General features: G+C 32.4%; 1 protein-coding gene across 1 annotated transcript; it reads left to right on the top strand.

Annotated features, from left to right (window-relative positions):
- Positions 1 to 10,306: 10,306 nt before the first annotated feature.
- LOC107439597 (cyclin-dependent kinase 1-like) lies at positions 10,307 to 13,618 on the top strand. Its single transcript, XM_087151280.1, has 3 exons — positions 10,307 to 10,842; positions 12,238 to 12,439; positions 13,157 to 13,618. Exons 1-3 carry the CDS (start codon positions 10,307 to 10,309, stop codon positions 13,616 to 13,618), a joined length of 1,200 nt encoding a protein of 399 aa, XP_087007406.1.
- The last annotated feature ends 10,334 nt before the right edge of the window (positions 13,619 to 23,952 follow it).

A 23,952-nucleotide genomic window follows, 5' to 3' on the forward strand; every position in this document is an offset into this window, starting at 1 on the left:
ATAATAACATAAATTTGAGTCCACCATAAACAAGTCAATATTTTTTTAAGCTGTTTTTTAAAAGCTTATGAAATAACATTAAATATCAGTTCACATGAGACAACAAAAAACGTCTACCATAACCTAGTTCTTCTCGGGATCAATATTCGGTTCAATATAGAGCCGTGATGGATCAGAGGATAAACCGGTCACATCCCACCGAGGTTGCTGGTGGATACAAGTTCTGCCCCCGGCTTGCACAAAAAAATAAATAAATAAGTAAATAAATAAATAAATAAAACGAAGTGTATTTAAAGTAAAATTGTAAAATCCTAAAAATATTTTCTTCCATATTAAAGAAAATCCTGCCTATCTGAAGTATATTTCTCGTCGAAGCTACGGTAATTTTAGCATAAACGTTTCCTCTATTTAGCTCTCTTTTATACCATCGTCTATTACCTATTCCAACAAATTATTCATTTTTTAAAAAGTATAAAGAAAATATAAAGTATTAAAAACAAAAATGAAAATGAAGGAAAAAAATGCTTTCGGAAACGCAAACAAACGGCACACAGCGCGATCAATTTAGCATACTAAAAATTGTGCGGCTTTTCAAGACTAGCGTTTGCGTTAAGTTTTTCCATACGTATTGCAAAAGCTATATTTAAAGGCATGCGCTATTTTTTAGGTTAATTTTCGCGCTTGAGCTAATAAGTTTAATTAGCGTTTACGGGAAAGCGTAACGTAACGTAAAAGCTCTCTACTGATCTAAAGAAAATATTTTTATGCCCTAAATTGGATCTATTTAGCAACGCTTTCATCCTGCGAGAATAGCAATTTCATTTCAAACAAATATTTATGTATCCTATGTTGTATTATTACTTTTATTACTACAATTCAATTGCAAGTGATAAAGTGGAATGAAGCAGAAATCAATATTCTTCAAATGGGATACCTGCAAGGGACATGGTGTGGGTATCTTGATCCTGATTTGTTGTTGAAAAGGTGCATTTCTTTTTGTTAGCAACTGTTCTTTCCACTCTATTTCGAATAAGCCAAACCTGTCAAGTATCAATTGTCTTAAGTAACGCAGCCTATGCAGAGATGACAACTTGCTCCAGACAGCAAATATATATTTTAAAGTGGTAGTTTATCAATTGTGAGTCTTGGTTTAATAAATTCAATTTTGCATATTTTTATCCACCACTATTTCTAAATAATTCTTAGGTTTATATAATTCATCACTTCATAGTACTTATGTTATGTTATACCTTTTAAAAAGCAAGCAAAAATAGTCAAATATTTGTAAATTTTACTTTGTAGTTATTACCGTTTTTTTAATTATTTAGGCTTGTCCGGAGCAGTTGGCATCTCTGCCTATGTTCTTTTACAAAGCTTTCAATTCTACCTCTATATATTTACACAAAAACAAGCACGATGCCATGCTGAATTCATTAACTTATCATGCATCAAAGTTACTAGGTACACAAAACAAAAAGAGATCACGGTTACAATAAAATACGTATACAAATAATAAATCTAATTGAAGTGAAAAACGTTGACTAGAAATAATTATATTTCACCTAATTCGATGAGCTATAGGGCTGTGTATTTAATTAACTTTATGTTAATTAACATTTTAAGTTAAGTAGAGAAATTTAGCTCAACTTTAATACTCCACATTGCTGATAAAGATTAGCTGGTGTTGACTTTATAGGTCACATGTGTGGGTATTGGTTGTGTTATAGGAATGGTAGTAACCAATCTTAGCTTGACTTAAAAGTAATTCTAAAACTCCCGTCGTTAACTTTACGACAATTTAATTAAATAAATTATAATTCTGAGTTTGTTTAATCCCGCTCACCGAAGGCCAAGAAACAACTTTACAACGATTTAATTACTTTAACAATTATTATCTTCATTTCATTCGCCAAAGGCCAAGAAAGAATCCCAGCCTTCTGCGATTTCCAGATACAATTTTGTTATTTTTATATATACTAAAAGAATGTCAAATTTTAAATTAATTTAAAATTCTTTTTCAATAAAAAAAGTGGTAAAATATTTATTTCTTCCTAGTTCAGGAAAGAATGCTCGAAGTCAGAAAATCTATCCTCTCAAGTCATAACACGAATGCTTAAATCAGTTAATGAAATCAATATAAGCTCTAAAATAGAGTGAGAGTCGCGATTTAAATGCTAAGTTTATCATTATTTTTTTGGAGGGGGGAGGGACATCGAATTTAATACCTAAAAAGATTCCATGTTTCGGTTTCTTTCTAAGAAGGTTATGTGTAAAATGGGATTGTTTGGAGAGTTACGCCTACACCGCTTACTTCCTGTTCTTTAGGAGGAGACAGTAATGAATTAAACACAGCAAAACCCTCATATATATAGTTTGTCTACGATAGGTACTCTGTCCGCCACAAAGTCTGCGGCAGTCTGGTGCTATGGAAACAAGAAGAGAGCATTTTAGGGAGGGTGGCTTCGATGAAGAGGTCTCCTTTTCTTTCGCCTTCGATGATAGCTTGTATGGGGAGTATACCAGATTGGCTGACTCAGCCACCAGTAGGAGACTTATTTAATCTGATTCAAGAACTTTTTTAAGATTCGCATGAATATTTCTTTCTTACTTAAAATAATTCTCTCGATTCAATCAGTTGTTATTTTTTAAATACAAAGGAAAAAAAGTGAACAAATTCTGACATTAAGGGTAGTACAGGTTTTTTTAATATTACTTTTTAATTTTACGATATTTATTATGAATGTTCATTGATGGTTTAATTTCTAAACTTGCACATTTTTTAAAGCAGTTAATTTCTTTTATTACTTGAATTTTCTGGAAAAAGTGAAGAGCTTAAACTTTAACTCTGATTTTAAAAGGAGATAAAACTTTTGCTGAAAATAAAAATAGTTCACGTTATCTGTGCCGGAGAAATATTAAATATCTTTGTTTTGATTATTAATTTTTAAATATTTTATTTATTTATTTATTTATTTTTTTGAAACTGAAAGCAAGTGACCGCAACTAGGATGAAATCTAAAACTATCAACGATGATTTTTATCAGCACCCATCAAACCATCTGAAGCTTTTTTTGCTTAAATTACGTTTTCTTATTCATATTTTATTGTAACCTGTACAGTTTGTTTTCACTATTTATTAAAAACAGTTTTTATTAGCAAATTTATTTTTTTCTTAATAACCAATTTACTATGTATGATAAATTTATAGATGAGTTATTTATTAATAAAACATTGAGCTGCTTTAAACAATTTTATACAATTTCCATACATATCCTATTTATCAATCGTTATTCATAGAAATAACAATTTCAATTTGTCATTGTATTTGGACAAATGGCATCGATGAAAATCAGAAGAGAGCTGAAACATAAAAAGGAACAATTTATTCAAGCTATTAAATTTAATAATTAATGAAAGAATTCCTGAAATTTTGAAAATGTTCGTTACTAATGCTTCTTTTGTAAAAACACGGTATCTCTTTTAAAACCATTTGAAGGCCAGGGAAAACATCAAACATCGCTCTAAACGATGTTTCAGGCGCGAATGCTCATTTCACTTAACTCTAGGGCTAATACAATAGATCGAAGAAAGAAGTCTCCTTTTCTCCCACCGAAACCAGTCTTAAAGAGGGACCCCGCACCCCTACTTGAAATAATCATACCTCGTTACCATAGTCACCGCCACCCCTCCAGACGAATGGCGGACAGAGTACCTATCGTAGACAAACAGTAGTGAATCTTCGGTGGACCCATCTATAAACAATAACTCACTATATACCAAGATGCACATTTCTTTTTATCATATTGCAGTAGTATAGTAGGAAATTGTAATTGCAACAGTAGGGGAGAGTGGGGTCAATTGTAAAATTTTTTACTTAACTATTTTCAACTAACAAAAAATCCAATATATTATTAGTATTAATTGACAGACGAGTAAAGTAGACTTTCCTCTACTAGAAAAAAATACCTTATTTAAAATTTTATTAGTTATTAACAATTTTTGACAGTCGTGCACTTGTTACAATTGTCCCCACTTACGGGGTCAATTGTAACAGTTCATAAATTCAACTAAAACATAGTTAATTATACATATTATCATAGTTGTGATATTTTTTTTATTGATCAGAATATTAGTGATATTTTAGGAGTAAAAATAATAATGAGCAGAGACCTAAAGGGTTAAACTTTTAACTTTAAAGGGTTAAAAATTTTAATTTATGCTGTGAAAGGTGACAAATAAAAAAATACACATGCAACATAATATAAATGATATAGGAAACTATTGGTGGATCTTAAAGAGTTAAGTAATGGTTTGTAAGCATAAGAAATGGGACCGAAGGGGTTAAGCAATTGCTACATAAGAAATTAAATAGGGATTTCAGCTGTTACAATCGCCCCTTTACCTATTGTTACAATCGTCCCCAAGACGCCATTTCAGCTTCATTTGTTAAAAACAATGCTAGTTAATTAACAAAGCTAATCTTTTTTTTTTGAAATGTTAATTAAGGTGTCCACTTACATATTCAGTTAATAATTTTTATTTGTTTAAGCAAAATTACTTTGTTTCAATATAATATTCTAATACCAAAAAAAGTCCTTATGTAGCGTGAAAATATATTTTGTGATGTAACTCTTTCAAAAGTACATAAAAATGGTTGCCAGCAGGGGTGTACATGTAGATTTAATAAATACACCCTGTGTGCCACCTAGGAACCAAATCTAGATCCCGGCACTCGAAATTTTTGTTCTGCTACAATCGTACCCTGTTACAATTGACCCCACTCTCCCCTACTCAATTGCTTTTAAAAATTAATAAATAAATAGATATGTAAAATCTGGAGACAATGGAAATTTCTAACTGCCCATTTCTACCTATTAAATTTTTAATCAAAATTATAAATATCATTTAAAATACTTTCCATACTACGGAATAGTTTCGCTCAATAATAAATTTTTTAAGGGTTTAACATTTCAGATGTTGCAATTTTTGGAATTTTTTAGACGTTTATCCACTTTCTTCTCGTCATTAGTTTTGAAGAAAATTGCATTAAAAAGTTGAAATTCCCGTGTCACTCTTCTATGTGCTTGTTTTTAGGACAAATCGCATTATTCATTACAGTGAAATAGCTTGTTTTCATCCTTAGCCTTAAATTGCGCATTATTTTTCTTAATTAAAAGTCCTTATTATATATTTTTGAATCTATCACATTGACAAAAACTTGTGTAAAATCTATTTAAATACCTGCACAACAAAATTTGAGTCCACCATAAACAAGCTAATAATTTTTTTGGGCTGTTTTTTAAACAGTTTATTATCTGATCTAGATGTAGTTAAATGAAGAAGTCTTTTTCGTTTGAAGTCGAGTTTGAAATTTCACCGAAAGAATTTTGAATTGTAGCGATGGAATAGCGACGTTCAGAGGAGAAGAAATTAATAAAATCTTTTGAAAACAGTCGCGCAATATAAGGGTAAGATTGAATAACAAGAAAAATAACGCAGCGGCGAGCAGCTATTAAAAAAGTAAGTTAAATAATACTACACAATGGCGAATAAGCGCAGCTTTCTATATATTCCTGTTGCCACGCATCCTGTAGTAATGCTACTTTTTTTTATAATACAATATAATAATAATATGTGCCTTCCATTCATAAATTTCTAATGCATAACCCAACCATGAAATTCCCTAAAAGATGTGTTTTTTCTTCTTTTTTTTCTATTATTTTTTTCTACTATCTTGAGTGTTTACTGTTTAAATGTGCATTCAATAAAAAAGTTCCAAATGGATAGGAATAGACAAAAATGAATATTAAATGAAGGGTGGGAAAAGGCTTTTTTTTGTGAACAAGTTTAATATTAGGATTAGCAGAAAATTCTGTCCGTGCGAAACTCATGTTCCAGTACAATGGGCGAAATGTGTCTTTTAAAAAAATAGGTGGTGGGGCATTTACCTTAAATGTATACATCAGACGTACTACTGTCCCGTTGGATATTTTCATTACAAATTTTAATAAGTACGCACATGTTCTTTTGCGTCATATATGCTGTGTCTGTTCAAGATAGAATATTACCATAAAGTTAAAGGGTAAAAATCCTACTATTTCTTCTATTAAATAATCCTTTCCATTACAGAGGAAGCGTATACTTTCACGGACATCCCAATGACTGTTTACAACTAGTTCCAGTAAAAAAAAACTCTCTTCCCCTAACATCTCACGGAGCTTCGCTCCGAATTCTTCGAACTTTTCACACAGATGAATGAGATAAAGGCATTAAATTGGCAGATGCTCAGAAAAAAAATGTATAAAGGTATAGGTACTTTCACGGACAGAACTTTCCGGTAAACATAATACAATGGTCCTAATCGCAAACACCTTCTGAAAAGAGAATATAAAAGCATAATTTGCTGGAAAGTGGGCGGAGTTATGAGACGTAGATCTAACACTTACGACCATTTAAAAAATGACGTGGATTTTTTATATCGGAATTTCATAGCCCGTTAATCAAAATCCCAGTTTGCAATAGAAAAGTGACTTTTCGAGCATTACTGAGGAAAACATTTTCCTGTTTTGATTTATTATTACACTCTGCTTTTTGCAACAGCCTTAATTACTACATTTTTCGCTATAAGAAGAAAGCTAAATTCCCCCCCCCCCAAAAAAAAAAAATTATAAAAAAATCCATACCTTCAAAAATTCTTCAGGCTTATTGCAATTCTACCACTATGTGTTTAAAACCCTGGTTGAAATATTATTTTCAATTCATATTGAGTAACGCATACTCAATTGCTATCGACATCACAGTAATACTCATTTTGTCCGTGAGAAACCTGCAAACGCAGACCGAATATGACTTGCAAACGCAGCAGACTACTCAGTAATCAACTATCCTTGCTTTTTCTTTAATGCCATTAGTCTCAGTCGCCATTTAGCCTAATCCATATGAAGAAGTTGGGTGCCCGCTACCGCGTGCAGGTACTTCAACAAGAACCAGATCAAGTCAAGTTAATTGAGTAACGTAGATAATGAAACTCTGATCAACAGTAGAACAGACTGCAACACCAGTTGAAACCTCTATGGATTTGGAAGAACCAGTCCCAGTTGAGAACCCTACAGAGATTGATAAGCCGATCTCGAACGAGAACCCAGAGACTGATACATCTGTAGAAAAACAAACCAAGAAAAAGAAGAAAAGGAAGAAGGGTAGTGTCAACCCGGCGACACTAAAAATCCTGATTCCGAACCCGAAAGTGATCTTCTCTACCCGGATAAAAAGATAGCTCCCGAACCAGAGGCGGAGAAAGCCACCCTAGATCAGACCACTGCTGAAGTCCCGGCAGCCGTCGAGACACCAGCTGAAATTCCTGAACAGATAGAAACTCTGCAGCCCACCAGCAGAAACTTAAAAGTTCTCATCCCAGGACTCAAGGCCGATATCGAGATTCACCATCTCGAAAGAGATCTTCTAGATATCGGTCTACGGCCATTCAAAATAGAGTAGATGAAGAAGAGGCGGGGCTAAGAACTTAAGCTCCCCCCCCTCTACTTAGTGATCCTGACCGACGAACCCAAACACCGGGACATCTTCAAAGTCGAGCGACTTCTAGACACATCTGTCCGCATGGAAAGATTTCGTGGCGGCTGCCACGAAATCCAGTGCGATAGGTGCCAAGGCTTTGGCAGCACCCAGAGAAACTTCAACGATAAGCCAGCATGCATCAAGCCTCAGAGTGACTCTCCGAAATGTGTGAACTGCATACAAGAACACCCGGCCTGTTTCACAGGCTGCCCAGTCAGGCCCAAGAGAAAGTACACACCAAAGAGGAAACATCACCGGAGTGCCACTAACTCAGCTACCAGATTTGCTCACATCGTGAGAGACAAACACATGACACTAAATTTATGTAATCCCCTTCAATAATTGCATACAACTCTTCTGTATTAGGGTCTATTCAATAAACACTTACTAAATGCTATTTTCTGTCTATTTTATTAATTTCAATTCTACCTAACATCAACGCTTTTCTAATATAAAGTTCCTTACTATTATGGAATCCTACTCCAAAACATATGGTTTACATTCACAGCATTTTTTACTAATACTTCAGTTTCATTAAAACACGGATATCAAAACGTAAAATATACTTTGAAATATACTTGAACGTTGTGCTTCGTTCCTCAATTTAAAATATGTGTTTATGGAATATTACCTGACTTGTAACAAAGGGAAAAAGTATGACACTCTCTGACAAAAGGGAGAAAGGGAACAAAAATACACTCTATAACAAAAAAATCGACGCACCAAAAAGGAGTTGTCCGATTGAAACGAAAATTGGTGGATATGAAGACAATGTACGGAATAGTAAATGATTAAAATTTCAGAACAATTGAATAATTTATTGCAGAGTTACAGTAACAAGTTCAATAAGGTGTTGACCCGCCTCTAGCCTGGATACAAGCTGCCACACGGCGTGACACAGACCGATAAAGCTCCCGGATGGTCTCTTGCGGTATTTTCTGCCAAATTCGATCCAATTGTCGTACGAGGTCATCAACATTCCGTGCCCGATGTAATCGCCTTTCCATCATATCCCAGACATGCTCGATGGGAGAGAGATCTTGTGATCTGGCAGGCTAAGGAAGAGTTTGACTAGCTTGCAGACAGTTCATAGCAACACGTGCCGTATGTGGTCTGGCATTGCCCTGCTGAAAAACCAGCCAAGGGCGCTGCAAAAGGAATGGTAGAAAAACAGGTCTTAGGATGTCGTCGACGTACCGCTGTGCAGTAAGTGTACCTCTAATGACAACCAAAGGGTCAAAGGACTGTCAAAGGAAATGGCACCCCAGACCATACTGCCTTGTTGAGGGCCGGTGTGGCGTGCAATAGTGAAGGCAGGATCCCCCCTCTGCCCTGTGAGTCTCCAAACACGTCTTCGATGATCGTCAGGACACAGTTGGAAGCAGGGTTCGTCGCTGAAGACTATACGTCCCCAGTCGACATCATTCCAGCCTGATCAAGCGTCGATTTTGCGCATCTTAGTGCGTTCTTGGTGCGTCGATTTTTTTTTTGTTATAGAGTGTATTTAAAAAAAAATTGTGTGACATTATTTAGAGATGGTTCCTTAGTTTTCACTTACACTGTATTTTCCTGATTCAGCTGTAAGTATGCTTCTTTCAAATTTATGAACTCGCTTTGAATATTTTATAATTTTCGCCGCGATCAAATCCACAATTTACTTAATTCAAGATCGAGACACTTATAATCTTCTTTTCATTACATGATGTCATCGTAAAAAATTGGTTTAATAAGATAGCTGAAAAATTGCAATTGATTTTGGCAATAAGTTTAGTTTTTAAGACATAGCGTTGAAAGATCATGCTATTTTTATGGTTCATAACTTGGTAAAAAAGAAAAATGGCGCACTTAGAAACTCGGAAAAGATTTCACTATTAATCTAATTTCATATTTTTTTCAGCATAATTTATTTCATAGAATTTTTTTTTCTTTTATAAAACTCTTGATTGCATGCTACAGCTACTTTACTGTTTTGAAATGAAATATTTTGAAAAGTGCTGTTACAGTGCTAGTAAAAGAAATTTTGCAAGGTAAATACAACTTTGAGAGAGTTTATTTATACATTTCTTTTACCACGAATTATATTGTACTATAGTATATTATCGTATAAAAGTTTTGAAACACCATAAAATTACAATGAAATGAATGAATTAAAATTTTGAGACAATATTTAAAACTCAAGAGGAAAAACAAACTTTAATTTTTGATGCTAGGAAAATAATTTTAGCTTTAAATGTTCTTAAATGATTTTTTTTCTAAATTTTGGCGACAAATTTAATTTGGAATAAATTTTTTTAAAAGTATACAATGCAGGAACTGTGAAAAGAGCTGAGTTTGTGAAGTTTTTCTTGCTGTTACTGTGTAAATTTATAATTATTAATTACTATTAATTTTATCATCAAAAAACTAGAACAGAAACTTGTAGCGATATAGAAAGGTTATAAGGAGTTTAAATAAAGTATTAGAGGCAATAGCCCAAACTTAAAAAATTATATAAACTCAAATGTTAATTTAAAAAGCAATTGCAACAATGCTATTTAGAAATATATTTCAACAATGGTTGTCCAATAATCAAAATGATTCGTTTTACAAATCTTGTGTGCATTTAAATCAACAATGAAATTCTCTTATTATTGTAATTTGTACCATCTTGATCATTTGAGCTGTTTGAAATCAAATGTTGTGAATTCAAATAAATTTAGAAAAAGCGTATTTATTTAATATAAGATTTAAAATGTGGAGAGGTGTGAAAAAAACTTCACATGATAAACGTGCTGAACGTGTTAAAGAAGCAATTGGAATATTGCAAAGAGAGAGAAAATATACTAGCCTTGGCTATATTGGATCAGGCTCCTTTGGACAAGTGTTCAGAATGATAGAGCCCTTAAGTAAATCTGAGCTGGCAGTAAAGATTGTGCCTTACGAGATGGTGTCAAAAGCCGAATCTGAGTTGTGGAAAAATCTGAGCCATCCCCACTTAGTCTCCTTGATAGGTATGCACAAATTAGAGAGACAAAAAACTTTTGTCTTCTTGATGCCAGTGTATCCAACCACATTGCTTGGCGCCATTCAAGACTTGATTCCATGCAAGGGAGCTTACAATATCGTGAAGACTTGGCTGAAAGATGTGCTCCAAGGATTGGACTATCTCCATTCTAATGGAGCTTGCCATCTTGATATTAAACTGGACAACGTTCTCATATCAGATGAAAATTCGGCACTCCTGTGCGATTTCACATTCTTGAGGGAGTCTAAAAAACCTCTCCATAAGTACGCATTAAGCTTTTTAGTTATTATTTCATAAATGAAAGGATTTAACTATTTCTGCTATTAAATGTATTTAAAAAGGGAGAGATGATTATTCTGCTGTGGTAGCTCATAATTAAAAAAAAAATATTGATATAAACACTAATTTGAGTTTAATTTTTATCTTTAATTTTTTTAAAAATTTATTTAAAAAAACATTCTTTAAGAATATTCAAACGATTTCCTTGATTTAGACTGAATTATTTATAATTTATATATATAAGTATTCAAAATTAGTTCTACATAATTATTTATTTTAACTAGTAACGTATACGAGATTCCAAGAGCATTTAAAATTGAATGTTTAAAAAAGAATCGTGTTATGTTTATAAATAACAACACCTGTATTTTGAAATAATTATTTTCTAAACTAAAGATTATAAATAATGTTATGCTTTAATTCAGGTTCATTATTTACAACTTAATGATTTGAGGTTGAATAGATACTGTTAAATATAGTGGTAGGCAACTTAACTTTAAAATAAAATTTATTAACACACGAATAAGAGAAAATGTTTACCACTCGAAGAAATATTTCCTTAAAGCGGTGCAAGTTTGCATCTCTGCTATTACAGTTTTAGGAACTATGAATAGAGGTTTTTATGCCTCACCCTCAAAGCAAGATTGCACAGAAACTAAAATACCAAACTGCTTTGTTTCATAAAAGGGGAAAACAAAAAAGGTATTATTGCATTTCCGGAAGCATTTAAAACGAACTACTCTGCCAATTTATTACTGACACCAGTGGTGCTCAGTTATACGAATATTTTGGTTATGCATACCATTGTAATAATTACTTAACTTACTAAAATAGATGTATAATATAGCTTCAATGGTACTAGGTTTTTTACAGCTTTTGGAAATGGGACAGCAAAAAAAAAAAAATTATCGTAAAAAGTTCACTTGAATTTCGAGAATTTTTATGCATTTGAGTAAAAAGTCCAGGAAATATTTTAGGAAAACAACACCATTCAAAAACTGCAAGGTTTAGAGGATTTTTTTCTTGTTACTGTAATATTAAGTTGTAGAAAATGTTCTGCAACACTTGCAGAGATTTCAACTTTTATGAATTTTCATTTTGTGTTGTTTTTTTGGTGCATTTATTTAAACTTTTATCAATAAGCTCTAAATGACTTTGGATAAAACTGAACTTCTGGTTTTGATTCGTAACTGCTATAAAAGAGATCTTTCAGCAAGGGTAAAAAATTTAATTTAATTGTAAAAAACATTCAAGATTAATTTTATAGAATTTTTTCTTAGTTTTAATATTATAATCTAGCTATTTTAACATAATTTAGCACTGTAAAGTTTTAAAAAAATGCATTTTATTTATTAACCAGAGGAAATATTTTGTTGTAGACACCAAATTGGCATGCCACTGGTATACCAACCACCTGAAGTTGTCTTGTCCAAAGGGAGAGAAAACCTTGATGGAACTAGAATAGATATGTGGGCATTCGGTTGTCTGACGATGGAAATACTTAGTTGTTTCGCCATTACAAATACGGCATCCATGGACGAGAGAAAGGAAATGTATACTACAGTACTTAACCTATTAGAGGTATAGTTTTATTTCATAATGTATAGTCTCACAGCGGACTGACCGTAAGACATAGTTCCCAGTAAATCACCTATGTCGCGACTGGGTAACCACTTTGATTAGTCTGCGAAGAGATGGAGGGAGTGCTGTACTGGTCCTCGTTAAACTGTTCAACCGTATAAACAGCTCGACTTCGCATGAGGGTAGTGCTGTGACCAAAACGGGCGAGTCATTCCTTACGTAGAAAATCAAAATTGTGATGTCATGTCATTGGATCATAATTACACCTTAATTACACGAGGATTGAAAAAAGGTGTCTGAAAGCTGTCTTTTGATGTCACAATCTTGAATTTTTTTTTGTCAATTCTAACATTTTCTGACTTTAAGATCCTCAAATTAGTGTATGCATATTTACATAGTTAAGTCATTGATAACCCGATCTAACTAATTGTAAATTCCCAATTTACATCCACGATTAAGTATCGTAAACCTGGCATTTACTTAACCACTTTAGCTATTTTACTCGGAATATACCTATCTGTTTGTCTGAAAAACAAACTTATCTTTCTTTCAACTCACTCAGCAAGGATATGTAATGTAATGTGATAAATTATCGGACAAATATAACAAGAAGTCCATAGGACTTTCCTAAATTTAGAACTAAAGTAAATTGAACTTCTAACAACTATAATTATATCTAAATGTATAATAGCTACACTTTCTTAACTTTATTTGTAGGAAAATGAATTACTGTGGCCAATAACAAAATTCTTCAGTGCTGATGACCTGCCTGAGACAGATGTGAAACTTGCTCTCCGATTCATGAAAGAGTTTTTAACTTTTGACGCGTCACATAGACTACCAGCTTGTGAAGCTTTGATGCATGACTTTTTCCACAAAGATGATAACAGCTTTCATGAGAACATAGATGCTAAACACACACCTCCAACGAACAACACTGAGCCTACGCTCCGTATTGAGCATTCATCAGTAGATGAGGTTGCTGCTATCTTTGAAAATATTGATGCAGAAAAGCCACAGACGCCAAAAACTGATTGGAAGCAAGTGAATGAATCCAAAATGAGTGAGATTGTTGTAGATAAATCTACGGATGATCAAAGTATGCCAGGAACAGAGATGGTGACTCTGATGTCTGATACTCTTTACGTCAAGAGCATCAAATCAGAGAATGAGTGGTGAATGGTATGAAACCGACTGATATTGACGAATTAGAGAAGGAACAGAGTGAGACAAAAATTGGTGATAATACAGTGGAGAAAAAGATGGATCTCATGGAGAAAAAGATGGATCTCATGGAGAAAAGAATGGATCTCATTTCTCTTAAAATGATTGAAATGACAGATGAAATGAACTATCTCCGTATTAAAATGGAGAGCATAGCGAAGCACATAAAGAGAAATTCGATTGACAAAAACATAAATGACGAAACAGTCACAAAGAAAACTGGCAAATCGGAGAATATGAATGTGATAAACGGAGAATCTATCGTGGATAAACCTATCGACAGTAAGAGGATAAACACTGATGAAGTAACAATTGTCCATAAAGGTGAGAACTCTTAAAACAAGTATATGAACAAACACTTTTTCTTTAAACATTTTTGTTAATAAATGCATCATTCAATTGCTTAACAAGATTAAACAAACACTTTTCCTTCAACCAATTTTGTTGACATCGAAAAACGTAAAATTTAATTACCTAAGTATAAATAAAGACATAATGAGCCTCCTCACGGTTTTTTATAGGTAGTCCGATCAGACCACTATGATGGTAAACCAGTTCACGAATAAGCCCTTTCATAGAAAATCTAGTAAAAATAAGAAAGTGGTAGCAAATTTGTTTAATTCACGAATATGATTGGTTTGACTTATTTATTTGTCTACCACTACAGATTCAATCCTCAAATACATATGCTAAATTTCTCTCAGTCACTCTTAAAACCGAAATTGGGTTCTTGCGTACAACCAACTCGCTTCTTAAATAGTCTGCGGAGGCTACTTATAAGAAATCATGAGGAGGCTTTTTGACCTTATGGCTTTTGATTGCTGATGAATGAGCACACTTTTTCTTAGCTACCAAGGGAATTGATTGATTCTCAGCAACTTCAGTATAAGTTTCATTTCTGCTACAAGTAAATTAATTAAAATAAATTTCCTCCGTTGTAGGAAGTATACATTTTTAAAAATATCTTTATAAAGGTCACGTAATCAATAAGTAATTTGCAAATGTGATTAATAATTTCATGCAAAACCATTTTATGCTTAAATAAAATCTGTTCCATCCACATTAAGTGTAAATTTAAGATTGCGATAACGCATGAGAGTTAATTCTATATATACGCAGTTCATAAGGTGTCCCGTACTTTCTGCAATTAATTTAAATATTTTAATTTATGCCAAAAGCAAAGAAGTCTCTTCATTAGGGATAGCAAATAGTAATTTCAACGAGGATGAAATAAAAACACAATCGAAATCTAATCTTATTTAAAGAGAGGCGTAAAACATCAAAACAAGATAAATTGTCCGCTGAAACAGCAAAGTGTTTCCAATAATCATATTTCATAACTCTTTCTTATTTCTTTAGTAATCAAACGGTCAATGTTTATATTATTCGGCTTTATTTTTGAAAAGGACAATAAAAACATAACGTAAAAGCTGTCATGACAAAACGATTTGTGTTTGTCATAAATAAATAAATATTTTCATAGAACAGCGAAGGCCTAAGGGATAGAGCTCTCGCCTCCCAATGAGGTCCCAGGTTCGAATCCCAGCGTTGACAGAAATTTTGCCCCTTCTCACAGTGCTGATGTGAAATATCCTCAATGGTAGATGGATACTGGGTTATTACCAACCCCTGCCTCCAAGCTAACCACGAGAAGTTTTCTTGGTTTTCTTCTCTATATTACGCAAATGCAGGCTAGTTTCGTCAAATAGTCCTCAACGAAGGCTAGTTTGTCCCAATGCTTCATCCAAGAGTTCCCTGGGTTGGGCTAAAAATGACAAAGCTACGTACTTGTGCATTGATAGTTGTAAACTCAAAATTGGATCGGCTGTTCAACGCCAGTTATGGAATAAAAATAAAATATCAATATAATTACTGATTAGAAGTATTTTTGACAGTATGCGTTATACTTTTCTTTTTGTAACACAGAGCATCATACCAAACTGAAAAAAGAAAAAAAGAAACGACGTGCTTTGAAATGGATAAGAACTGCTTGTCGAAATGCATTTAGTTTGTTCAAGAAGAGAGGATCAAATTAACTACAAGTAAGTTTGCTATTTTATAATTTTTTTTAAAAAATAAACCCTAAACTTGGAAAATTATGACACAAATATGTGATACTTAAAAAATTATTGTACTAGGCTCAGAATAAAACTAAAATGTCTGAAATGGGTTCATAGATATGATCCCAGACTATGAATCGCGTTAACCCTTAAAACTAATTAAAAGATAAGTTACTAATATAATACTCATAATCCCTGTAACGGAAACCGGCATAGAGCACTGTATATGCTCTAAGGTAGCAGAGAAATTTAGATTCGTGAGGATCGATTTACTAGGTAACTTCTGCTACCAGGTTGCAATGAACATTGATTTACATGAGCAAAACATTCTTTCCTCATTATTACAAACATTAAAATTAGCTCAAAAACTTGGGGATTTGCGTAAACAGAGACATTTTGTGTCAACTCCTGTATGTTAAAAAGCAAATGCATTAAACTGGGTACTAGAATGGGATTTTACAACTGAATAATAGCCTCTTTCAGTACCATAAAATTAGCTCAAAAAAGGTTCAACAACTGAATGAAACTTGTAAAAAGCTGTAACTTTTCTTTATTGTTTTAATGTATTTCTTAATGAAAAGATTAAAAGCTTGCCTTCTCAGTTGTAGGCAGAATACAGCAAAAACTGAAAAAATGTTCATTTTTTAGTCTTTCGAAATTAACTTGAAAACTACTCACTTGAAGAGAAAAATAAATAAATACTAGAATGCACCAAAAAGTATGGGATTGTTTGAGAAATAAGTAAGTTAGGTTAAGTTTACGAAATTATTCTTTTCCATTTTTGTTTCCTTTAAACACGTAAAATCGTTTCGAAATATTTTTCCTGATTTAATGTAGATATTTTTTTAATGTGAACACATTAAAAAAATATCTAATTTTGGAAGTGTAGTTCCATATCACTCATTCATAATGATTTGACTTAATGTCAAAAGCCCTAATCTGTAAACTAACATAAGTTATGTGACGTTAATGTTTTATTTAAGGTAAATTAATTATGTTATGTAAAATTTAGTTATAAAAAACAATTTTGTGACTCTTTCTTAAAAAAAAAATTTGAGTAAGTTTGATTTACTTAATATGAAAAGTGTATCTAAATAAGATAACGAAAAAATTATAGAACAATTTAATGCTTTCTACAATTTTTTTCGCATAAAATCCTATTATTTAACAAGTCTTAGATACTCTCGCATCAGCGATTTCAAATCTGCAATTTGTTCCACTTTACTAAATACAGCTTTTATGCGATTCAATAATATATTTTTAACCAGGATTTTTTTAAAATTCACTCGAGTGAATATTACTGGTTCCCATATCTCTGCTACGTAGGGAATGGTAGAAAGAAGGCTATAATACATTCTAGTTTATGATACGATGCGTAAAGGTCATATGTTTTCAATTGTTATTTTCAAAGGAGCAGATAAGTATATTTATATGTACATAAACATATATGTTCCTGATACATTGTACATTCAGGGAAAAAAAATTAAACTTGAAAACATCATTTTGAAAAAAAAAAAAAAAAAAAAAAAAAAACTCTCTTGCTTTTGGAATAAAACTAGTCTGAGATTTGAAATCCCCATACGCGAATTAGGTGAGATCAAATTTAACTTTACAAATCCAACAAAAACTTTATTCCCCAGTGTAATGGTAGAAACTAGAAAAATAAATTTTTGTGAGATAGATTACAATTCAATCTAAAATCTCGTTTGCTTCTTGCCTTAAAATTTTTTCTGTACGCCTTTTTGTTATAAACACTATAACACAAAATATTTTTCTTCTAGATTATATTTGCTCCTGATTTTGGAATAAAATAATTATTGACAAAGATAGAGAATTTGCTTTATGCAGTAATTGGAGTAAATGCAAAAAAAGAGACTTCTGGAAAAAAGAGAATCTGGAATTTACGTTTAGAAATTATTAAATGGTGAAAAAGTTATGACTTAAATGACTTAAAAGTTTTTCTTTTATTCACGTATGAAGAACTATTGTTTTGCATGACGGACTTTTGTTCTGCAAGACGGACAATTTTAGTTTGCAAAACGTGATTTAAAAGTGAAAATTTTAATTGGAAAAGTAATAAAATGATTGTGACTGACTAAAAGTTTCCTATTTACTCATGCATGACGGACTATTGTTTTGCATGATTGACATATGTTTAACAGGACGGACAAATGTTTTGCATAACGGACAAATGTTTTGCATAACGGACAAATGTTTTGCATAACGGACAATTATAGTTATTGCAAAACGCAACTTAAAAGTGAAAATTTTAACCGGAAAAGTAATAAAATGAGTATCACTGACTGAAAAATTTCTCATTTACTTATGCAAGAAGGACTATTTTTGTGCATGATGGACTAATGTTTCACAGGATGGACTAATGTTTTGCATGACGGACAATTTAGTTATTGCAAAACGCGACTTAAAAGTGACAATTTCCATTGGAAAAGTAATAGAATGATGATGACTAAAAATTTTTCCTTTTACTCATGTATGACAAACTATTGTTTTGCATGACGGACAATTTTAATTTGAAAAACGTGATTTAAAAGTGAAAATTTTAATTGAAAAGTTTCCCATTTACTCATGCATAACGGACTATTGTTATGTATGACTGACTAATGTTTCACAGAGCGGACTATTGTTTTGAGAGACGGACAATTTGAGTTACAGTAAAAAGTTAGAGCAATTTTCTTTCCTACATTATTGCTATATTGTTATTCTTCATTGTCTAAAACTATTATTTGGTAAATGTTTCAAAATTTATTTATTTTCCTTTTAAGGAAATAAAGAATTATTTTCATAACACCTTTTTGTCGTTAATTCATTAAAAAAAATGCATTGCAAACATTTTATTCATAAATTTTTTCAATCAATTATATAAATCAGTCGAGTTATTTATGCATTTTTTTATTATTTAAATTATTAATAACGGAAAACATTTTAATTGGTAACGCATAATTAGTTTTATTAATGTTAATATATACATTTTTCTGTTCATATGTTGGAGAAAAAAATACGTTTCGTTATAACAGCTTTGTAGTAATCAGATGGCAAATCTGAATAGTCTGATTAACTTATAATGTTGACCGAAAAAGTGATATTTTCTGGTTTAGTGTTAGTATTTAAATGACAACACCGATTGATTTGATCATCAGTGCTACCGATGAAATAAATTTGCAAAAATTTGTGATTCGAGTCAGGCAATAATTGAAGAAATCCGACACCATTTGACCCCTGTGATGTAATTCTCGCTCATGATATGTGAAGCACAGAATGAAGTCATTTGGAAACATGAATTATATTGGCGTACATTCAGCAAGAAATGTTTCGATTGGTTTATTTAACATGAGATCAACGTTCATAATAGATCGGTAGGAGAAATTAAATTTGTTAGTTTCAAATGGAAGTAACAAACCCATAGACAGTATTATTCGGCACTGAAAATGTTGCTATTGATCGGAACCACCCCATGATAGTCGAGATTTCATCCTATCAAGGCAATTTTCCATTTGAATTAGCACTTAGTGTGCATTTTCAATTTTAACTTTTTAAATTTACCGTTAATTTTACATTATTTAGGATAATAGAAACATATTTCAAACATGCTACTCACTTCACGGCTCTTTCACCCGAGTTTTTTTTAATCCCCAATTTTAGTTTTTTCTTTTTTTTTTAAACTTCGAATTCTCGCCCTTTCCTTCCTTTACTGCATTTATCTTAAATGAAAGAGCAGAAGAAACTTGTAAGAGCGATAATAATAACATGGTCTTTTAACGCTTCGTCTTAAAAACTAAATTTATTGTCAAAATCAATTAATTGCAATTTTTCAGCTATTTTATTAAAACAATTTTTTACGATAACATCATGCAATGAAAAGAAGATTATAAATTTCTTGATCTTGAATTAAGTAAATTTTAGACTTGAGTTTGGCAAAAAATATAAAATATTCAATACAAGTTTATTAAATTGAAAGAAGCATATTTCCAGCTGAATCAGGAATTTACAGTTTAAGTGAAAACTATGGCGCCATCCATAAATAATGTCACCCTTTTGTTTGTTTTTTTTTAAATATTTTTGGTCCCTTTTGTCAGAAAGTGTCACACTTTTTTCCCACTGTTACGCTACACGTCAGCAATATTTCATAACCATATATTTTTAATTCAGGAACAAAGCACAACGTTTTTTTTTTTTTTGTTGTTAGCCATACTGTGGGGTGTTACACTTCATATTACACCTACCCCTCCCTTTGTCACAAACTTTTCCAATTTCACGTATCACCTTCCTTTCCTCCAAGCGTGACATTATATACGAAGGGTCCCTAAATTAAAGCAGTACTTTAACCATTTCGCGCCGACTGTCACAAATACGTGCCAGCATAAAACCGTATCAATCAGGTAAAAAAGATAAAACTAGTAATCAAAGTATTTCTTCAGCAGTTTATTTGTGGGCGGAGTTATAATTGTTTGATTTATTTAATTCACCATTACTTCGTTCAAAATAAAACTATTTAGTTATGCTCTGAATTAACATTGATCATATATATGATTTAACTAACAATAATTAAAGTAAAAGCAAAGTAAGTCTGTCAAATTAGCAACGACTACATTTAAGTTATCGCTTTTTATTTAATTACAACTTGATTCTGATTTTGTACGAATGCTTTTCTGAATCACCCGTCCCCAAGGGGTTAATAATTTGATGCAGATATTCTCTGGATGTGCATTACCTCGACATAATCTAATTTGCTTCATTTTATTGCGATTGGTTTTTTCCTTAATTTTAAGGAGAGGGTGGCATTAGAAAACTGTCAATGTTTTCCTAGTTCTTAAAGAAATATATTCGCTCAAAATTAAATATAATGATTAATGAAAAAAATTAAAATGAGGTAAGAGACATGTTAATACACACGGCGTTTTAAAAATAACATAGTAAAATTGAAAGGGTAAAGCAAAGCGTACCTAAAAAGAGTCAAAAATCTAGTATGGTCGATAACATGCAGTCCAAGAAAGTTGTAAATTAAACAGAGGGCAATAAAGAACATTTAATTTTTACTGCATTCCTATTTGTGATGCATATTTACAAAAAAATTGCGTCTGTGGAAGGCGCGTTCATTTTTTACCAGACTGTTGCGGCAGCAAGATGTGCTCAAGATATCTAATATGTTTGAGAAGGGATGCAATTCCATGCAACGTTAGTATAAGCAGAGCATTAAAGTAGTATACAATAATTTAAGGTGCGTCTAGTCTGACCTTGCTAAAGCATTAAACATCTTCCATCGTTCTACTAGTCTTAAATATGTATAAGTGTAACAAATACATACATGTGTGTAAACATAGCAAAAATTAAATTTGTTAGAAGGGGCCATTTTTGTAATCAATATTGTAATTAGCATTTAAAGTTAATTAGAGATACTTTGCTCAACTCTAATAGTCCACATTGCTGATAAAGATTAGTTGGTGTTGACTTCAGAGTAAACATCCGTGGGTATTGGTTGTCTTCTTGGAGGGCTAGTACGCAATTACAACTTCAAAGTATTTCTAAAACTTCCGTCGGTACCGTTACAGTAATTAATTACATTAATGTTTATCTTTCTTCATTTCCTTCTCCTAAGGCCGAGAAAGAATTTCAGCATTCAGCGATCACTAGGATTGCGGCTTAATAACATCAGTAAACGCCTTCTTTTCAAATTTTAAATTATTGTAAAATTCTTTTTTAATAAAAAAAGTGGTAAAATATTTATTTCTTAACATTTCAGGTAAGAGTACTCAAAGTTGGAAAAATGAACTCTCATAAGTCAAAACACGAATTCTTAAATCAGTTAGTGAAATCGATATAAGCACTAAAATAGAGCGAGAGTCACGTTTTAAGTGCTAAGGTTATTTTTTTTTTTGGGGGGGGGGGGTATCGAATTTAATAGCTGAAAAAAATCCACGTATCGGTTTCATTCAAAAAAGGTTATGTATAATATGGGATTTTCTCTAGAGTTACGCCTACACAGCCCACTTCCTGTTCTTTAGGACGAGACAACAATGAATTAAATACTGCAGAGCCCCCCTATATGGTGAATCGTCGGTGGGCCCATCACAATAAGCTCTCAATAAACAATAATAAATAATAATATAAATTTGAGTTCAAAATAATCAAGATAATAATCTTTTTTGCTGTTTCTTAAAAGCCTACGAAATAACGTTAAATATCAGTTCAGATGGGACAACAAAAAATGTCTAAAATAACCTAGTTCCCCGCAGGATCAATATTCGGTTCAGTATCGAACCGTGGTGGATCAGGGGATAAAACGGTCGCCTTCCACCGAGGTTGCTGGTGGATACAAGCTCTGCTCCCGGCTTGCACCAACTACAGTGCAGACATGAAATAACTCCAGTGGTAAACGGTTTGGTTGATGGGTTACAGAGATGCCAACTTGCTCCGGACAGCAAATATATATTTTAAAGTGGTAGTTTATCAATTGTGATTCTTGGTTTAATAAATTCAATTCAGTAGATTTTTATCCACCACTATTTCTAAATAATTCGTAGGCTTATATAACTTACCACTTAATAGCATTTACATCATGCTATACCTTTTAAAAAGCAAGCAAAAATAGACAAATATTTGCAAAATTTCCTTGTAGTTATTTACCTTTTTTTTAATTATTTTGGCGTGTCCGGAGCAGTTGGCATCTCTGGGGTTAGAGTGCCCTTGCTCTCAGGTGAATCATGGGTGGTTTTCGAGGTTTTCCTCTCCGCGTAAAACTAATGCAAAATTTCTCCCAATACTTGATCCTGAAATTCCCTTATCTTCTAGATTGGAATCTTAAACTCAGAAAATTAGGACGACTGTTTAACTGTGGTTAAAAAAACTCTTTTTAAAAAAATAGTGTTTTGCTTCCCAGGCAATATTTTTTTTGCCGTTATCATTCGGGAAATGCACGCGAAGAGTTAAAAGTTCGTTTGTAGTTTCATCATCTGTTCGTTTAATATTACCATTCACAATACACGATATTAAATGATTTTTATTTCCCCTGAGCGAGAGATTTTAGAAACACAAAATCGATTTTGACTGGGTAACCGTTAAGTGAGTGCGCAATCAAAGCGGTCAAAACAGTATTCACATCTTTTGACGTCATGGCGAGGAGTCTGCTTGGCGATATCTTTTATCTAGAAACTTGGCGAGTAGAAATCAAAAATATGAAAACTTTCAAATTTTACATAATTGATTAAGGTTATTTTTCATCAAAATGGAATTACCTGCTTTAGATATAGTCCAGTAAAGAAGTATTTTTCGTTTGCAGTAGTGTTTAAAATTTCACCAAAAGAATTTAAACTTTAGCGACGGAACGGCGACGTTTGAAGGTGAAGAAATTAATAAGCCCTTTTAAAAACTGCCGCACAGAATAAGTGCAAGGTTGAATACCAAGAAAAAAATAACGCAGTGGCGAGTAGCTATTAAAAAATACTACACATACACAATGGCGAAGAAGCAATGCTTTCATTCTCATTCTATATAACAGCTCAGACAGAAAGCCTGTGCGAGGACGTTGAGAGAGGGAGAATTCCACTTCCTGCTCCCTACTTTTCTTCGCTTGCCCATGCCCTCCACGCTCAGTCAGTTGCGCAGAAGGCTTTGTTAAGTACATCTATGAAAATGTTCTACGAATCAATTAAAACTTTTAGAAAACATTATAAAATTTCAAATAATTAAATACTGGTAAATGTAAAAATTGAATTTTCAGTGATGTTTTTCAAAAAGATTTTAAAAAAATCCATGCATTAGGTTTTATGAAAGACAATGCAAGGAAAACACGGTAAATTTTTTTGATGGCGTAGGATTCAACGTGATTGCCAGAACGATATTACATTGTATCCTTTTGGTTGTAAGTGCATAAATAAAGGAAAATTTTCAAAACGCTCTGTATTTTCATATGATTTTAAACTTCTGGATATTATTTATTTGAAAATTACATTTTGTTACTATAGTAATGTTACAATAATGCACTCTTTGTAAAGTTTCATCTTTTATTAATTAAATTAATTATTGTTAAAATAACCATAACGAAATGAAAAACAACATGGGCAATTAATGGTAACGCCTACATTCTACTTAGCCTTACTCGTAATTGGGAACACCAAGAGCAGGTAGTAAGGGTTAAAAGCCATTATTTTGAACTTCAGGCAATGTGTGATATATATTTGTTATATTTGATTGGCTCGGACTTTTTTTATATTG

This window comes from Parasteatoda tepidariorum, chromosome 9 (assembly GCF_982258835.1).
Source record: "Parasteatoda tepidariorum strain Cologne lab strain chromosome 9, Ptep-v5.0, whole genome shotgun sequence".
Lineage (NCBI taxonomy): Eukaryota > Metazoa > Arthropoda > Arachnida > Araneae > Theridiidae > Parasteatoda > Parasteatoda tepidariorum.

Excerpts from the sequence above, each read along its gene's own strand:
- LOC107439597 (XM_087151280.1), top strand. The coding sequence starts at position 10,307 with ATGTGGAGAGGTGTGAAAAAAACTTCACATGATAAACGTGCTGAACGT. Across the intron at positions 10,843-12,237 it reads TCTAAAAAACCTCTCCATAA|ACACCAAATTGGCATGCCAC; the intron begins GTACGCATTAAG and ends ATTTTGTTGTAG. Across the intron at positions 12,440-13,156 it reads CAGTACTTAACCTATTAGAG|GAAAATGAATTACTGTGGCC; the intron begins GTATAGTTTTAT and ends CTTTATTTGTAG.